This window comes from Actinia tenebrosa, unplaced genomic scaffold (genome assembly GCF_029948245.1).
Source record: "Actinia tenebrosa isolate PJP-AT-01 unplaced genomic scaffold, QUT_ActTen_1.0 PGA_scaffold8__29_contigs__length_14323225, whole genome shotgun sequence".
In the NCBI taxonomy this organism is placed as follows: domain Eukaryota; kingdom Metazoa; phylum Cnidaria; class Anthozoa; order Actiniaria; family Actiniidae; genus Actinia; species Actinia tenebrosa.
The window spans coordinates 5,574,251-5,593,003 of record NW_028292585.1 but is presented as its reverse complement, the minus strand read 5'-3'; the positions used below and the strand labels follow the sequence as shown (position 1 = coordinate 5,593,003).

Below are 18,753 nucleotides of genomic sequence, written 5' to 3'. Positions count from 1 at the left end.
TTGTGCTTGGCTTAAGTACATCGAAATCTTGTCTAAAATAACCTTAATAAATATTTTTCATATTAAAAAAAAGATTTGAAGTTGCAAAGATGAAAGTAAATTTTTTGTCTGCTTTTGCGCAAAAGTAGGTGAAATTACAATTTTGGACAAATACACAAAATCAAAAATGAAACCACCCAAAACTATTTTTATTTTTTGAAAACATTGGAGTTCCTGTGGATTACGTAATGTGCGCAGTAAAAGTGCGCGCTGACAACTGTACCCACCATCCTTAAAACTAGCCTGCGTCACATCCGGAATTTTCTTCGTAAATACCGGTATTTACGAAGAAAATTCCGGATGTGACGCAGGCTACCTTAAAGCTAAAAAAACCTTTATTTTTTGTATTTTCTTTTGAAATAGGAGTATGCAAAGATTGAAGAAAATATTGTGTATAAAACTCTATAAAACTCTTGCAATAAAAATCTCTACAAAACAGTAAGGTACTCCACAACTAGAGTGTCGTTGTCCTCGCTTGAATTTTGCTGCAGAAGTCTTTCTTCAGATTTGCCCCAAGAAGAAGGAACGCATTGTTGAAAGAAAGGAATTGTAGCACCTAAAAACACGACGGAGGCTGCCATGAAGAAGGCTGGGTTGTAAGACGAAAAAGTGTCTGCCATCTTACCTATTTTGATTCAGAAAAAGAAACAAATTGTCAATTAATAATGATCGTTACGTTAGTCTAGTTGGTGATGATGTTGATGTGATGATGAGGAACAGGACAGTGATGATGATAGTAATTCAAGCATAATGATAAAGTTGGTGATAATGATAAATGGTGAGAGTGCGATGATGACTTGATGCTAATTATGCTAATGGAGATGATAACGAAGATGATGATATCGATAGTAATAATGATTATTAGTAATGTTGATGTTGACGATGGTTGTGATGTTATAGTGATGATAATGATAATGATGATGACGATAATGGTGATAATGGTGATGATGATAATGATGAGAGTAGTGGCGTTCAGTGGTACCGTTGGTGGTGAAGGTAATAAATGATATTCCCAATCAAGATGGCAGAACTGAATCAATAAATATATTTAGGCTAGGGTATAAGAACCGACACTTACCCGCAAGGGGTGGGCCTCCAGCAGAAAAGACAGCAGTACACCCCACAGAGAGACCAAACGCTACAGCACGCTCTTTCGGAGAAAGGCAATTAAGTCTCGTGTAGTTCGACGTAGTTATGAAAAACCCATCAAACAAGCCATAAAAGAAAAAAGATGTCTGCAACAAAAGTAACGTTCTCGCAAATGGCAGTGCTAGTATTGTCATAGCTGTTCCGTATCCTGCCAATTGACACAAGAGTTTTGGGCTGACTCGTTGAAATTTACTGAGGAAACCGGCAGCAATGCGGCCGAACGAAGATGTGATACCGTAAAATATGAATAACGAAGATGCATCTTGTCCTGAAATACCAATGCCTTCACAATATCGAACCTAAATCAAATGTTACTGTAAAACTTACAATTAAGAGTAAGAATACTAAAGATTTAGGTATATAAAGCTTCTAATGATGGCAACCAACTGCAAAATGAAAAACGCTAAGCCTAAGAAGAGTTTTGGGCCGGTGTGCAGCTTGATATTATGTGGTTTGTGATTTTGAATTCCCACATCATGGAAGTCAAAATTTATTTCACGAGAACCCAACAAGATTCAGATTTTTTTAGGGTTTTTAAAAATGAATAGCAAGGGTTCCTAATTCCAGCTGATCTTAAATACTGACAAAAAGATGACATGTGTACTTGCCGGCCTATTGCGAAATATAAAACTCAATGATTATTGTCAAACGCTTATAAGCAACAAATTAAGGTTTGATTTTCATCTGCTGGCCTAGACAAAACTGTAATTTCAAGAGGAAAAGTGATACCTCTTTTTTTCAAATTTTCTTAACAAAATGACAAAATAAATAATAAACATTTCCTGTGATTTCTACTTACAATATGAACATTTGGGATGTACTGTGCAAAAAACTCCACCGATGAGCCCACGGTCATTATGACGAAGAAAACGTTCCTCCAAAAAGGTTGATCAACGGGAGTTGTACGAACAATCACTCCTTGCCCACGCCTATCACTATTCTTCCGTACCACTTGAGGGGCGTTTCCATGGTTACTAGTACTAGTCCCAGTAAACATCCCCAACACGCATATTATAATAAGAATACCGCTGGAAATTCGGAATGTCGTATGCCACGAGAGGCGATCGAGCAGGAATTGCAGGAATGGAGCGAAGCAAAGTATTCCAATTCCTTGACCAGCGGAAATGAAACCAGTTGCTAAAGCACTGTGCTTTTCAAAGTTTAACGGGACGGCGACGATTGCAGCAGTGAATATAAAACTTGACCCAATGCCGAATAGAAAACAGTACGTGAAGAAAAGAAGAGCAAACAAATCGACGAATGAAGACGAAAGAAGCGACACAGCGCAGAGGAAACCTCCGGTAATTAGTGTTTTTGTGCAACTGAATCGATGACAGAAATAACCAGAAATTGGACCAAAAAGGAAGGCGAAAGACATGGTAAGGGAGGCAAGCAAGGCTGAAATAAGAAAATTCTAAAATCAATATTAATGTTGAGAATAAACCCCATAAACTGTCTAGTGCTTGTTTTGATGACGTCAGTTCCGGTCTCGAGTGGAATTTTGAGTGGAATTGTAAGTTTTCTGGGAAACTAAAGGGTTTCATATTTACTGAAGGCCTCCATTCTTCAGCTGATTGATGCCTAACAAAAGAACCATTTCCTCTCTGGATGACAGAACATGACGGGCAGTGGTTTGCCTGTCATTGTCATTGCCTATCATTGTAGGCTGGTTATGACAATCATTCAACTGATTGACACCGGCCAATATAATACTCTGCATGGTTGATAGAACATGACGGGCAGTGTTTGCCGGTCATTGTAACCTGGTAATGAGATTCATGAGATTCATTCAGGTGATTGATACCAAACAATAGAATACTCTGCATGGATGATTGCACATGATGGGCAGTGTTTGCCTGTCATTGTAACCTGGTAATGAGATTCATTCAGCTGCATGATATCAAGCAATAGAATACTCGGCATCATTGATAGCACATGACGGGCAGTGGAGCAAATGGAAGCTGCATAATAATGATATGCCTACCCGCCATTCAATCCCGACTGCTTGGGTTCCTTGTACTGAAATTCCCATAAGACCGCCAAATCTAAGTTTCAAATTTAGTTACCTGTTTCTCCGGTGCTTGACTTGAAATACTTCATCATTACCGGCAACAATACACCAAAACTGTACGAAAAGCCAAGAGCAAGGGCGACACACAGACTACCCGACATACAGGTAACCCATGACCAAAAACTGTCCATTGGATATTCCCTGTACGAATAATAAATAATTCCATCAGAAACAGAGAATTTAAGGGGAGGGTGAGTAGGTGAGTTGGTTTTTCTAATACTCCAGTTTCAAGTTCAGTTGCCTCAGCCTTAATCTTGGTTGTGCGTAGAGCGCATGCAGTAAAACCATGAAATAAAAACAAAGTTGATAGAGTGCTTACACTAAATCCGTGAAACAAATACTAGTTTTTAGCACTAAATAGTGATAATTAAACAATAGAAAACAAAGGATTCTGTATGAAATAGTACTAATTAGTACTATTTAATGTACACGGTTTTAGTGCGTGCACTCTACTGACAAATAGAAGCTATTTAGTGACTAATAGTTGCTGTCACTCAACCAGAACATTCACTACGCAAAAGACAAATACACAAGAGACCATTTGTGTCTTTTGTGTCATGAAAGTTCTGGTTGAGTGATAGTAACTACTAGTCACTAAATAGCTACTAGTCTATTCTTTATTTCATGGTTTTACTGCATGCGCTCTATAATAGTCGGCTATTTAACTAAAACCCGAGTACCCAAGTATATTCCTTACAATACGATGGACCGTAATGAGAGAAAGGAAGTCATTTGTACACAATCAATGCTAAGACTGAGCAAAGAGAACTCGAAATGGGAATATTGAGAACGATTCACCATACTCTATAAAATGTTTCTACTTACGTCGGCAGGGGCGGGGAGTGGTGTTTGCTAAGAGGGGATAAAAATCCCTTGTATTTCTCGAAAGTATACATACGCTATTAGTAACCTTGGTTAAGGATTGGGATTAATTGAAATAAATGTATGATGTTCCAATACTTGGAACAAGATCGATGATGAATTTTTAAAAAAAACTAAACGTTGAGGTTTTAAAAAACTAATAATAGATCACTTAACACTTTACTCTTCGCCCATGGTGTCTTTTTCTTTTCCTTTATGGATTTCTTTTTCTTTTTCTTTTCTTTCTTTTTTTTTTTTTTTTTTTTTTTTACTCCAATCCAATTACATTTGTTTTTGGATTTTCCTATTTCTAAGCTTATTCTTGCAACAATTATCAAATAACAGTACCAAATGTCCAATTTGCTATTTTAGGTTACAAGTGGTTTCTCAATTTTTTATTATAATTCTCAAAATTGTACCAATTAATCTGCAAATCAGAGGGCACAAATAAAGTTCTATTCCATTCCATCACACTGATATCGACACGACCCTAGAACACTGGTGTAATATAATAGGATACCGTGGTCTTGTAAAGTTTTCAAACATATATAAAGATGCATGCAAAGCACAGAACGTATTACCCAGCGTGATATTGCTTTACAAGTCGATCCTCTGTACAAGTGGTCGCTCGACATGTCAACTTGCCTTTGTTTGCTCTACTATAGGCCAATCTTTATTTACGTTTTTTCCTCATTAGCATTTAAATTTCAAGCTATAAGCAAACCGACTCCAGAAATCGAAAGAGAGTGTCTTATTTAGTAACTACTTAAAATTTGAGAGTAGTATGTTTAATATTTTTGGAGTAAAATGTTTTTGAAAACACTATAAATTACACCCAAAAAATTGTCGTGTGGTAAGACTTGCCACACGACAATACATTTCTTCGCAAATAGAAAGCAAGAATAGAAAAAAGAAAATAATAGAAAAAATTTAACAAATTCTCATATCAGTTTTACTGATATCTGATAAAACCTTCGTGCTTTCTATGTTGCTTACGATACAGTACTCAAATCACAGAATACGGACGTGATGCATCTCGTAACTCAGTCTAGTAGTTTTATGAATCGTATCGAGGCGTGAAATATAAAATCAGTCTCTTTTCTTTGTCAACAGTAGCCTGTTATTATGAGTGTGATTGTGCTATCCATGCAAAACGTTCTGAGCGAGAAATTTTAAAGAAAAATTGTCGAGCTACTTTCCCACTCATGCACGTTTCACCGTAACATTCTGAGTTTATGAAGTCGTCCCACAACTACACTGGAACTATAAATGACTTTCTCGTTCACAACGATAATAATTAAACTACTTGAAGCACAAAGTATATAAAAATTGAACACCAATCAAAGAATTTCAAGTCCACAACTAATATTTCGAATTCTCTTTGTCAAGAATCGAATTGAAAGATTGATTGTACATTTTTCTTGTGAGACGTTATAAAAAGATATTAGAATTATTTTTCGCTAATTCCCTTCCGTATATAAACTGCCTAAAGATTAGTCTATATCTTACTCAAATATCTTACCTGTTTTTACATTTTAGAGCCATTTTTCCAAGCGGATTTACTAAGCTTTTGACGCTGATTTTCCGTTCTTGGTTACTGAAACGTGGTTGTTTTTGAATAATATAAACATGACATGCGACCTCAAAATTAGCATTACAAAAGAAAACTAATAACAAGTAAATAGTAATGGCTTTGCAGTTGTATTATAAAATCTCCAGCACATCAAACACAACAGGGTAATCCACAACACGAAAGCAACTTCAAGAATTAGAACTACTTAGAAATCAAGCGAGTGATTTGTTTTTTCATTCTTACCTGTAAAAACCTGTCATAGAGACAGACAGGCACAAAACATACACTCATCCTGAGCACAGAATCTGAAATTGAAAAACAAAAACGCTTTCAAGACGTTAAAACTTATACGGTAATTATGTTTTCTGATATAGACACCATAATTAGTTAGTATAGATTTTTCTTTATTGCTATTCCCAAGAGAATTGAATAACAAAAGACACGGCGGCCATGTTGGAGGATATAACAAAAGAATTCATTGACAATTATTTTGTTAAGTTCCTCCAACATGGCCGCCGTGAAAACCATCAATAAGTTTCGAATTTTAGAATAGTCCCCTTCACAGTTCCCTGCGCCATCTTGAAAGGTAGCCGTGCGTTTTCATCGAAGAGAGACAAACGGTAACCTTGCAATGATAGAGACGTGAATAATTGTTCAAGGTGTTAAAAAAAGGTCTCTATCATTGCAAGCTCACCGTTCGTCTCGCTTCGATGCAAAGGCACGGCTACCTTTCAAGATGGGGAAGGGAACTGTAAAGGGAACTATTAAAGTACTGCACTGTCGCCTGTGATTTAATGCAAATATGTTTAAAATCTATCGAGTGATTTTTTTTTTTTTTTTTTTTTTACAGTAAACGAAAAATAAGTAAGCGAGAAATTTAAAAAATCGAAAAATACCACACTTATTTTTTTGCCTTTATTTTCTCTCCTTTTTTTGGTGTGCACACTTTTTTCAGTCACGTGCTTCCTCTGCTATCTACCACAGGAAGCCCATAAAGACAATGCTCTAGTCTGGCAGGTCGTATAATGAAGCTGTCTTGAGCAATCAAATAAAATTGAAGTACACTTCTCAGACAGGAACCATCAATACTTTCATTTCTTCCATTCAATACAAATAATAGTCTAATTTCCAATTGATGTATTATTGTCCAGGCCACCTGAGCTGCTTGTTCGTTGAAAGCTTCTCGGATTAGGAATTAATCGTGTTCACTGTCTAGAAGAAAATTATGTCTTTCGATGTAAATTATGTTAGGTACCAAGAGTTTTGTTTTCCCCGTTAATTAACCAGGTAGCAACAAATAATAGTTCGACAAAAGATTGAAGAGACGAGTAGGCGAGGGTTTTAGAAGCCAAGAGGGCTCTTCCATGTTTACGAGTTCGAACCTGACCTTCATTCTACTTCTGTCACATTTTATGACTCGTTATTTAGTATATTTCCCAAGCCGATCAATCGCCTAATTCATGCCACAATCAATGTCTTCACCCAGTTAGATTTTTAGGCTTTCCTAGAAATTTTCAAAAGGTTTCTAAAGCGAGATAATTCAGACAGATCAGGTCATTTTTTTTTTTTTGCGAATGATATCGACGTTACAATCTTTTGTGACTGCCCGATTTGAAGGAAGCGGAAGCACGATTCTAACCAAAGCAAAGAAAACACTCATGAGTCAATGACGAACGATAAGGATCCTCGAATTTAGTAATGGTACTTTTGTAAGTGAAAGTCAGTGGTTTTGGCTCATAACTTGCTCATGTGATCGTAAATAATAGCTTTGCAATCTAGTTTTTTGTTTTGTTTTGTCCATGTTTGGTAGAATAGCGTATTGTTGGGAAGGTGCCTGTGCTCAATTCTACAGAGTGTGTTGTAGCGGGACCATCTCTCGTTCAATATGGAAACGCTTTGCCGTTTTCACCACAGTTGGGTTTTCAGCACTTCTATTGTATCTGTGTTTAACTGAAGTTCAACCAGCAATCGAGGGCCTACATTTCATTCAGGCAACTTGTTCAATAAATAAGACCGAGATCAGAGAATATGTTCGTTGTAACTGTGGAGCGTATACTATGGCTGCTTGCTATCCTTGTTTAAGAGTGGTGGTTTTTCTCCACGTCTCTAGAAGCGACGGAAGTACAGATTTCCAGGGAAGAAAGGTAGCATATCTGTACGAGAATTTGTACCTTTTACGTCAAAAGGTAAGAAGAAATTTTTGATAAGTCAATAATAAAAACATGTTATGTATGACGTTATCAAATTCTGAGGTTTCTTAATTCGTCCAACAATTATTACGACTGAGTGAGCATGCGCATTAGGTAGAGATGCAGGGATTTCAATCTCCCGCTCAAATTGATATTATCTATTTATCTTCTCCTACCGTAAAAATGTCGATGTGAGTTGAGAGCTGCATACCGCCATAGAATACTGAAGCTAGTGGTAGTGTGTCAAAGTAAAAGTTGGTCAAAATGAAATCTAGTATTCACAGTGACTTTCTTCACCAAGTGTAAAAAGAGTTTGTGATCATGAAAGGTCCTATCCAGATGCAATTGTCCAGTAATGGGCTTCCAACTTAATTGTATTCTCCGTCTTGAATCCTTGCACTACATAAAAGATCCTAAAACTGTAATTTTTTTTCGTCAGTGCTTCTTTCAACCACCTTCTTGCTGCGATAGCAAAGAAAATAACAAAGATGCCATAGAAGCTAAACAAAAGGAATTACGCGACCACGGTCACCACTTTCTGTGCTACTACAGCCCGCACAACTCCCAAGAAGTCATTCTCAACAGACACTGTTACGAATCGATTATCATTAACAGCTTTGTGTGGCCAAGTGTTGGAATAACTGCGAGTATTCTGATCTTGAGATACCTGAGAAGACTCCGAATGGAGGAAGAAAAAGATAAAATAGAGATACTACTGAAAGAAGGGAGGGAATATAAGCCCTCTGATGATGACAAGACACTGGAAAAACCCGGTCTATATTTGGATGAAGATGTATGGATCCTTAGGAACGACGACGCTAGAAGTTAAACAAAACGTTTTACATTTTCAAGTCTTGTAGGGACTAGGCTAGTGGCGTAGGGAGTGGGTACGAGGGGGATTATACTGATGGAGTTCCTGTGCTTTTGGCGGGAAATGTTTTCGCCAGAACGCGCGCGCTCTTCCTTACGAGGACTTGGCTATGCAACTGAGTCAAATTGTGGTACGGAAGGAGACATCACGGGCGGAAGGACGGGTGGCTCTTTTTCAATTGAATTACATTTTACCCAATAAATGCAATAGAATTACATATCTGTAATAGGAAAAGATAGAAGCAGGTCTTCTATTGAAAAGGTTTCTCTTTGACAGACGAAATTTTTATTTATTTCTATTATAAATATTCTCAAATTTTTGTACTTTCTTTTCATCAAATTTCTTTCTACCTTCGTTGTTATTATCTGAGTTTTGTATTTCCTATCTTTCTTACTTTGGCTTCCTTCCTTTTTTTCCCCTTCCTTCCTTTCTTTCCTACCTCTCCTTCTCTCTCTCCCTTCCCTCTTTAAAATTAAAATATGTCATAGACCCCTTTGATCCCTCGCTCCATTTGGAAGACACAACAAGGAAATTTTGCCGTCATTATTTTGCGCTGTAATAAGCTTTATACTGCAAATGTCTGCGACCTATTATCAGTGAAAGATAAGAACCATTATCAATATGTTCTATTAAAAGACAATTATTTAAGATTCAAGCAAGGATATGCTGGCTCCAGGGTCAAAACGTCTCTCATGCTGTCAAGGGTCATAATCTCAGAGAAGTATTGTGGATCCAAAGACTGCGTGGGACGTAGGCTTCTTCGTCTTCCATTGCGGACTTGAAAAATCTGTGAGGGGAAAAACGGTAAATGTCATACTAACAGGGGATATACTTCTGAGAGGGAATAAACATTTCAGGGTTTTTCAGAATTTCAGGGACAGTACGAACCCTTCAACAAGTACGTACCACAGAAAGTTATTCAGTTTCATATGAATGCAGCTCAAAGATAGGCCATCTGTCTTACCTGCGTAGCCTGAAGCAAGTCAAACCTGTATTGACTGCGTGACGGACCAGGGAGAGTTGTAACTCTCCCTGCCAAACAGAATTGATCACCAGGTTCCTAAGGAAAAAGGGATTCATAGATAAAGGTGACTTTGATGCTATATCAAGATAAAGTATAACAAGACAGGATTGCCTACAGACATGTAGGCAGGCAGTAGGTCGGTCGGTTTGTCGGTCGGTAGGTAACTGTGTAGGTAGATAGTAACTGTGTAGGTAGAGTGGATGGTTAGGTTGTCGGTCGGTCGGTTTGTCGGTAGGTAGGTAACTGAGTAGGTAGATAGGTAACTGTGTAGGTAGAGTGGGTGGTTAGGTTGTCGGTCGGTCGGTTTGTTGGTCGGTAGGTAACTGGGTAGGTAGATAGTAATTGTGTAGGTAGAGTGCGTGGTTAGGTTGTCGGTCGGTCGGTTTGTCGTACGGTAGGTAACTTAGTAGGTAGATAGGTAACTGTGTAGGTAGAGTGGATGGTTAGGTTGTCGGTCGGTCGGTCGGTTTGTCGGTCGGTTGGTAACTGGGTAGGTAGATAGGTAACTGTAGGTAGAGTGTGTGGTTAGGTTGTCGGTCGGTCGGTTTGTCGGTCGGTAGGTAACTGAGTAGGTAGATAGGTAACTGGGTAGGTGTTTAGGTCGTAGGTCGTAGGTCGGTTTATCGGTCAGTAGGTAGCTGGGTAGGTAGCATAGATAGATAACTGGGTAGGTAGGGTTGGTGTATAGGTAGTAGGCTGGTCGGGTTGTCGGTCGGTAGTTGGTAGCTGGGTAAGTAGATTGGTAACTGGGTGGGTAGGGTAGGTGGTTAGGTAGTAGGTCGGTTGGTTGGTTTGTCGGTCTTAGTTAACTGGGTAGGTAAAATGGATGAGGAAATAGATAGGCGTGGGTAGGAAGTAGGTACGTAGGTACGTAGGTAGGCCGGGTGGGTGGGTGGTTGTGGGGTAGTAGGTAGGCTGGAAATACATAGACAGACAAGTGGAAAGGTTGGTAATAGGTTAATAGTGGGTGTGTGGGGAGGTAGATAGGTAGGTACCTATGATATAGTGGAGAGGGAAAAAGCAACCAAAAGGCTAGATTAAGTGACAACTTACGATTAAGAACTGGGACACGTAGTCGTCTAGAGAGTAGTTGTGATAGACGATTGTACTAGGAGCAGTAAACATCTCGACGTCATAAACCTGAAATCAAATTATCATCAAGTGAGGGTCGCGTAAGTACAACGAGACATGACTGTGTAAACGTTAGGTAGGGATCGATTACTAATTTTTCTTCAATCATCCCTCCAACCATCCATTTTTAGTCCATTCGTTCATTCATTCCTCCGAACATTCATACAATTAATATACTGATAAATGCGTTTTGGCATCTTTTAAATCATGCAAATCGTGTGTTTTATATACCTCCTCATCGACATCCTCAGAAGGTTGCAGGGTATCTTCGGATTCCTTCAAAGTATAAAAAAGAAGATAAAGAAAATAGCTTGTCCCACTACAGAGCCATTTGGAATCTTCAAAATTTAATTTATTAATAGGTTACGCCATAAAGAGCTCCAATTAGCCATAACGAAGTTGAAGAACGCGTTGCAATATCGGCTACTTTAGGGGACGCTTAAATACTTATATGGCGTCTTTTTCGCATGCTGATAGTGAAAAAAGATAGGAAATCTTAATTGTCTTGTTAATTTTCAAAGTTATTTCGTTTTGTTGAATTATTAAAATTCGTAAAATGTCAACTGACTGCAGCTCGTACCAGGAGAACTTCTCTTCTCGCTTTTTTTCAAGATGGCGGCGCTCAAAGCGTTTCGGGCGCCGCCATCTTGAAATTGAAGCGAGAAGAAAAGGCTCTGGGAACGGGGTTGAACTGACTGATGAAGCTTCCCTCAAAACAACCCAAATATGCAGCATATTTCTATAAATCCAGAAAGGCTAATATGCACAGCAATACCTCGCCAGTGTCTTCTTCAAGTTTGGCTTCCTCTTCAAGCTTAGCTTCCTCTTTACCGTCAGTTGGTTTACGCATGCGCGTACGCACGTATTGGACAAGATAACGAATTAATAGAAATGGAAGAATGAAAAAGAAAAATAGGTTGAACAGGATTTCTTTTTTCTTGTTTCTGGGTTCAACGACCTCTTTCCTGTCGGATCAAAGAAAAAAGCAATGAAATGAATTATTGAATGAATGAATAAATGTATGAATGACTTGGTAGATGAGGTGAATAAATGGATGGATGGATGGATAGAGAAGCGGATGGGTGAATGGAGCGGTGGATGGGTTGATTAACCCACGTACGAATGGACGGATGAAACTTAATAGATGTATTAATTGGATGGATATATTGATAGTATTGGATGGATAGATGAGTCGTGTGAATCAGATGGATGGATGGATGAGTGGATAGATCGGAATGAATGAATTAAGGGAGGTAACTTGCGCGCGCAATGTACTCAACTAGTCTACTCACGTGTGTGGGTCAATTCCATCTCCATTTTCGTTATATTCCACAACGACAATCTGTCCAGCGGCGTTGCGCTTCTTCCTTCTACCCATAGCCCCTCCCATCCCAAATCGAGAGACCGCAATCTTCCTCATACCCAGGAAGGCCTTCAAACCACCCAAAGACAGCAAGCTAATGATAAGGATTATCAAGGTCTGTGCGCCTGCGAACAGGTCAAAGACAGACACGACAGTCTTCCAAATGTTCTTGATATTGTTCCACAGTTTGGGAAAGAAGCCTAGGTCGAGACCAGAGTCTTCGGGTTTGACTTTTGTGGCGCCTTTGATGTCACGCTCTACGCACTTGAACCCTTCCTTGAAGCACTAGGAAAAGAGAAGGTAACTGAATAATTAAATTTGATTGGCTAACAACATCACGCAATACTAGTTAAGAAAAAAAAAACTGAGTATCGGACCAGAGTTTGTATGAGTGTTTAAGAACACGCTCATGAAGACAAGTGGCCGTATTATTAGAGAGGTGTCACTGCCCAGAATACAGGGTTTCTGTATCATAAGGTGGCGGCACCCTCGGACTCGGTACTTTTTTACAGCAATAAGAAGTCTAGTGTTATGATAATGTTGATGATATTCGTACTTACACTACAGCCACAACTCGTTGCACAAACACATGGTTCTGTCGTCTTGAATGTTACGTTGGACGAATCGATTAATTTTCGTCGTGCGTCAAAAAGCTGAGCTATGTCAACAAACAAACACACGATAATTACTAACTATGTGGTTAAGAGATGCTGTATTCCGATTGGCTAAAGGCAGAGCATCCCCAGTGTGTCACGTGCTTAATGCTGTATTACTTTAAGTGCGTCGGTTTTAATAAAAAGTGAGCACTCCAGAAAAAATTAATTATCATATCATGGAGAACGCGCTTCTCTCTCTATTTTAATAAATACATTTTATAAAGTTAAAATATATAATATTATATTTTTCGGAATAACTATTTAATTCACACTAAACGTGTATCCACCTTGTTTTAGGGTCACGCGGGAGCTTGCTAAACAGCAACAGCGAATTTGTCGCCCAACCCATTTAGCCGAGAGTAAGCTGCACAATGCCTTATAAGTCGATATAAAATGCTTACTGATGCAATAATTGATTCCTCCTTTCCACTGCTGTGCTTTAACGTTGAAAGTGAATGTGTGTGTTTGCTGTGGGTTGATGGAGGCAGCTTTCTCGAGGAGATTCAGAATGCCAACTGAACAGTCTTTGACTACTACCTGAAATGAGTAACACAATTAAGTCAAATCAGGTTTGAAACGAGGAAAGAGAAGAGAAGAGAAGAGAAGAGAAGAGAAGAGAAGAGAAGAGAAGAGAAGAGAAGAGAAGAGAAGAGAAGAGAAGAGAAGAGAAGAGAAGAGAAGAGAAGAGAAGAGAAGAGAAGAGAAGAAATACAAAACTCTACTTACATAGAAGTCGGCTGTAACCAACCCGGTGTTTTGAACAATAACATACAGATTACCATCACGTGACAAGGCTTGAAAGTCCTGCGCATAAGCTCGGAGTATTCTACCAGTTGCCCTTGAATATATAGACAAATTATTTTTTAAGGGGCTAGTTATTAATTATCGTTATCATTATTTATTCCTGGCCCAGATAGTTATGCTCTTACCTGTTATATATAAGTATGATGTCATCAGCACTAATCTGTAACGTCACCATGCTCGTCATCACTTCGTCCACCTCGTATGTCAGCACATAGTTGTTGGTGTTCGACATCTTGCGAATTCCTAGAAGTTTACCAAACTTTTCAGGAAAGTAATGTGGTGTTTGACCCTTTTCTCGACGCTTCTGTTAAATAAGAAATTACAAGGAGGGGGGCAATTCTTCGATTGCACGTTACGTCATCGCGGCCATGTTGGTGCCATTTAACAAAAGATTCCTTATTAGCATCCATTGTTAACGGCACCACAATGGCCGCCAAGTTTTTGTCTTTTGACTCTCTTGGGGAAAGAAACTACATTAGAGTAAATTCAGAGAGAGGTTGAATTAAATACTAGAGGAAGGAGAGGGTACTGGTGGACGTGATACTTACTGTGTCCTCTTCGAAGTAGTCCTTTGGTTGATTGTTGAGACACCTATGTACGATTAATGATAAAGGTAAAACAAAAGAATAAGAAGGAATGAAAGTATTATCTGATAGGCGAGATGGATAGATGTATATATACAAAGGGAGCGAAGGAAATGGAAGAGGAAGAGGAAGAGGGAATGATAGAAAAAACTAAGGAAAGGGGGGGGGGGGGGGGGGAGGAAAAGAAAGCAAAGGAAAAATTTAGGGAAGGAAAGAAAATGGAAGTGAATGAAAGTAAAAATAAAAGGAAAATAAAAAATAGTCAATTTTTGGGCTGCATGCTACATCATAGCCGCCATCTTGGTTGACGATAACAAAGCATTCCTTAATAGCTTCTCTTGTTGAATCAAACAACATGGTGGCTGTTTCATTGTTATTTATATCTCAAGGAATTTTGAGTCATATGGCTGAACCCCAAGAATAAATCGATTTGATGGTTGATGAATAACCAATAACATGAAGTCCTTACGACTGTTGCTTCTGGCTACACCCCATCGGCGCCTGCGCACGGAAGGCAGAGTACGTCACGCCAATTTTATCGCATTGATGTGGTCCTGACGATTTGTAATTCACCTCGTGCTTGTCAATGATCATGTAGTCATGGGCACCTTTCTGTAACAGTCATAAAAGACCTTTGTATTAAAGGCGTTATATTAATCCAATCTACAAATGGTTAGACTTTCAAGTGGTTCGGATGACCACTTCAAAATGGCGGTCCCGTTTCTCCACAATTCATCGTTACTAACCGATATCACTTCAACATTGGTAAGACAATAACAAAAGGAAACTTGATGAGAATCAAAATGACTATAAGACAAGAAAATAGCAAATGGACTTCTTTAGCATTCGGTTTCGACGCAAGTGCAAAACTTTAAGTAAAAAAAAAACAACGTAAAGTCGACTTACCCTAAACTGTGGATGAGTTTTGGGGTCGATCTTATCACTTGCATATGGTACCAACAAATATCTTGTCGATAGGACTGGAAACTGTTTATGGGATTGGAATTCACCAATGAATGAAGCGTATATCTAGTGCAGGAAAAATGGAAAAGGTAAGGTTTCTGTCTTCACTTTGACCACGATCAAAGCTAAAGACTCATTATCAGGAAGTGATTTGAAAGATTATTTGTTTAATAAATCTAAGAGGTTGAAAACGAAATCATTGATATAAATGGTATATTATTGCTGGATTTCAATGCTGATAAAAGTCTTTTAATCTCATTATCTGCACCAAATGGTGGTCAAACACTGACCACCATGTGCTGTCAACCTGAAAGAATTCTACTTGAAAACTTGTGATTCAGCTGATGAACATTCCACACTAGACAAGAAATGACGTCAAGTAGCGAAACCCAGCAATAAGCCGATTCCACTGACTTGTCAGTGTCTCAATGCTCAGTGCGACTCGACAGGGCTGCCATGGTTACGTACTCAACCAAGCAACACAACTCCCACCAATCAAGCACCTACGTCAAGCTTACTTCTACTTGTGATAGAGCAGTTGTGAAAAAGTCGGTGCCGTATGCGTGGCTTGCCGCGACCGTGATGTTTTCTAGAATTTAATTTGATTGGGAGATTTTTTGCTCGCGCAATGTAATTGGTCTGGCAATGCAGGGACCTTGGCGTGACCGTGTCCACGCCTTGTCCGTGCTGTGTTTCGGGCATTTGATTGGATGGAGAGTAAATTCTTGTGCAATAGTTTAATAAAGTGTTCTTACCCGTCCGTATTTTCCTCTACCAGTCCTAACGCTAGGACCAATGACGATCTCCCCACCGTCAACCCACTCGGTAATGGTCTTGTTGCCTACTTTTTTGATGACTTGGTCATACGCGTACACGTGGATACTGAAATCCATCTGCCACAAGCCGATCTCGTTCACGGTGTACCTGAACGGGCAGCCGTAGGAATATCACACGGCATTAGGATTACTAGAGGGAAGGAAGGGATGAAGGTGGTAGAGGAGGAGGAAAGAAGGGATAGGAGTTATGAATGGAATGTGAAAAAGAAGAGAAGAAGGGGAATGGAAGAAAGTGGAAAAAAGGAGTGAAGGAAGGAAGGTAGAGCAGTGGAATGTCGAACACAGGCAGGAGAAAATAGGCATGGAATAAAAGATAAAGGGGATGAAAAGGGTGGCAAGGAAAAAAGGTAGGGATGGAGAAGTACCAATGCTTACCAGAGATCGTCATACTTCATGCAGTGAGCACCCGCTTGTGTACCAAAGAGTTTACAATCGATACCACTACGAGAATAAGGGTTCTTATCATCAAATGATCCTCTCCATTTCTCCTGCTCGGTACATCGGCAGCAAAAACCCTAAAAACATGACAAAATAAAAATAAAATCACCATTTTGAAACGCACTTTAAGCAACGGGAAGTAAAGGGCTGACCACGTACCCCGAGGGAAGGGAGGCGAACCTAAGCGCTGTTACAATATTATTGAGTGTCTTGTTGTTGCGAAATATTGTTTGGAGAGGAGTGGTACAACCACGCCCTCCGAGTGGGAGGGGGCGCTATACCAATTTTAGTGTCTTGTTGTTATGAACTTTATATATATATATATATATTTTTTTTTTGGGAGGGGAGTAGGGGTTAAACCATCTACATTCCACTTTCTCGTATTTAAAATACGAACCTGACTATCCCAGATCGGTTTGCCTTGTTGGTCTTTTGCGAAACCACACGCTGCGTCGTCATCGTCCCAGGCATCACTGCAGGCGTGGTAGGATCCCGCAGCGTGCCATTCTTTATCTTTAGGAATGACCACCTCCTCTTTTGGTTTATTGTTTACGGTCTAAACAAATTGGTATTAGAAATATCAACTTTTGACGAACCCGGAAACAACCTCTGGGCTGATCTTAAGTCAAGGCACGGCTAACTCACAGATAGAACCCTGAAACAACCTCTGGGCTGATCTAAGTCAGGGCATGGCTAACTCACAAATCGAACCCTGAAACAACCTCTGGGATGATCAAGGTCACTGCATGGCTAAATCACAGATCGAACCCTGAAACAACTGGAATGATCAAGGTCATGGCACGGCTAACTCACTGAAACCGTAGCCGGCGGCAACCGCTCAGCTGAAATAGTAATAGTCTACTGGATTGATTAATACACTGACGATTATCATTATTTCATTACTTACCCCAAGGTAATAGTATGGATATGTTAGAGTCACGGGAGTTTTGGCTAGAGTAATGACAAATGGATTGTACAGTCTAGCCATCTCATTCTCAGTTTGGTCATAAACCTTGCTGACGTTGGTTACTGTCTTGAGGAACTCTGTTCCATTCTACATAAGGAAGAAAGGAAGGAAGGAAGGAAGGAAGGAAGGAGAAAAATAACAAATTACTAATAAGCTGACGTTGGCATATTTGAGGTTCAATAAGCACTTATCAGGTATTTTAAATCAGGAAAACACTGTTTTCAGAGAAAAATTATTACCACAGCTGGCCACAGCAAGTTAAAATTATTAAAACGGTTCAAAAAGTTCAAAAACGTGCTAAGATATCATGATGATTTTTCAAGTGTGAATTTTGTAAGGAAAACTTGGCGAGTTTTGAAGTTACTTCCTTCAATCCACACAGGTTTTCTAATTTTAACATGCTCTCTCCAGCTATATGCTAATAATTCTTTAATCCTTTGAGTTTTTAGGAGATTTGAAGACCTTAGAAATCACTTGATAAAAGCTCACTCATAATAAGCTTATAAAGAATCACTTTAGCGTGGGCTTAAACTTTTCTCAGAATTTTAGAATAAGCTTATATTTTTATAGAAAGAATAATAAAATAATGTAAAGATTCACCTACCTGGCCACTTCTGACAGATAAAGTCACAATGAGTTTCTTCTCACAAGCTTTCTGATCCACCACGTTAAAAAGATCTTCACTATCGCCAGTATTTTCACAAATTTGTAAACTACTTTTTGCTATAACATCTGACAAGACACTCTTAAAACTTAAAGCAAAAACTACAAAAAGCAAAACAAATTGGTCTAATTTTACATCAAAACCCATCTTGGATAAATAAAGAACAGCTTGATGTGACAAATATTTTAGTTTTTGAAGCGTAAAAGGAAATAAATTGAAGATTTTTTTGAGCAAAATTTGGTTTATACGTTTTTGCAAATTCTCGCGTCATTGTATTTGAAGTTCGCGCGCATAAAATCCGCTGGTTATTGAAACTGCATGCTCATATCGGCGCACGCGCTCGCAAATCTTTAGGTTTACTAATGTGATCTATGTTTTTACTCAAATTTATCATTGCAATGAAAAAAAAGTGAAAAAATTAATCCAAATCCAAATTAACAGTTTATTTTTATTTTTCATTTATAAAGCCATTTTATTTGTACATGAAGTTAACAGAATAATAATGACTTTTAAAACATAAATTTGAAGTAATATTTCAAACACGCGAGAGAGTTCTTCCTTTGATTTCCA

At 38.8% G+C, this 18,753-nt stretch overlaps 3 protein-coding genes across 3 annotated transcripts; 1 reads left to right on the top strand and 2 right to left on the bottom strand.

Moving 5' to 3' along the window:
- Positions 1–167: 167 nt before the first annotated feature.
- Positions 168–6,070, bottom strand: LOC116305479 (monocarboxylate transporter 8). Its single transcript, XM_031715406.2, has 6 exons — positions 5,937–6,070; positions 5,643–5,717; positions 3,255–3,400; positions 1,988–2,586; positions 1,118–1,487; positions 168–664 (listed from the first exon to the last, which is right to left on the bottom strand). Exons 1-6 carry the CDS (start codon positions 5,951–5,953, stop codon positions 468–470), a joined length of 1,404 nt encoding a protein of 467 aa, XP_031571266.2. The 5' UTR covers positions 5,954–6,070; the 3' UTR covers positions 168–467.
- Positions 6,071–7,313: 1,243 nt separating this feature from the next.
- LOC116305493 (calcium-activated potassium channel subunit beta-4-like) lies at positions 7,314–9,073 on the top strand. The gene is made up of 3 exons (XM_089024331.1): positions 7,314–7,402; positions 7,504–7,879; positions 8,322–9,073. The coding sequence occupies exons 1-3, from the start codon at positions 7,392–7,394 to the stop codon at positions 8,709–8,711; spliced, it is 777 nt and encodes a 258-aa protein (XP_088880457.1). The 5' UTR covers positions 7,314–7,391; the 3' UTR covers positions 8,712–9,073.
- A 283-nt stretch (positions 9,074–9,356) lies between these two features.
- On the bottom strand, positions 9,357–18,364 carry LOC116305494 (hapless 2). The gene is made up of 18 exons (XM_031715421.2): positions 18,124–18,364; positions 17,460–17,606; positions 16,950–17,108; positions 16,490–16,629; positions 16,034–16,202; positions 15,222–15,344; positions 14,785–14,927; positions 14,280–14,322; positions 13,857–14,035; positions 13,654–13,765; positions 13,329–13,464; positions 12,832–12,929; positions 12,201–12,556; positions 11,684–11,873; positions 11,140–11,184; positions 10,831–10,917; positions 9,718–9,813; positions 9,357–9,540 (listed from the first exon to the last, which is right to left on the bottom strand). The coding sequence occupies exons 1-18, from the start codon at positions 18,328–18,330 to the stop codon at positions 9,394–9,396; spliced, it is 2,577 nt and encodes an 858-aa protein (XP_031571281.2). The 5' UTR covers positions 18,331–18,364; the 3' UTR covers positions 9,357–9,393.
- Between the last annotated feature and the right edge of the window lie 389 nt (positions 18,365–18,753).

Bases quoted from the DNA above. Each gene is read 5' to 3' on its own strand.
- LOC116305479 (XM_031715406.2), bottom strand. The intron at 1,488-1,987 runs GTAAGTAGAAAT...CATTTGATTTAG, and splicing joins ACATCCCAAATGTTCATATT to GTTCGATATTGTGAAGGCAT. The intron at 665-1,117 runs GTAAGTGTCGGT...GAATCAAAATAG, and splicing joins TGGAGGCCCACCCCTTGCGG to GTAAGATGGCAGACACTTTT.
- LOC116305493 (XM_089024331.1), top strand. The intron at 7,880-8,321 runs GTAAGAAGAAAT...TTTTTTCGTCAG, and splicing joins TGTACCTTTTACGTCAAAAG to TGCTTCTTTCAACCACCTTC.
- LOC116305494 (XM_031715421.2), bottom strand. From the start codon at position 18,330: ATGGGTTTTGATGTAAAATTAGACCAATTTGTTTTGCTTTTTGTAGTT. The intron at 16,630-16,949 runs GTTCGTATTTTA...TCATGTTTTTAG, and splicing joins AACCGATCTGGGATAGTCAG to GGTTTTTGCTGCCGATGTAC. The intron at 14,036-14,279 runs GTAAGTATCACG...CTTATTTAACAG, and splicing joins ACTACTTCGAAGAGGACACA to AAGCGTCGAGAAAAGGGTCA.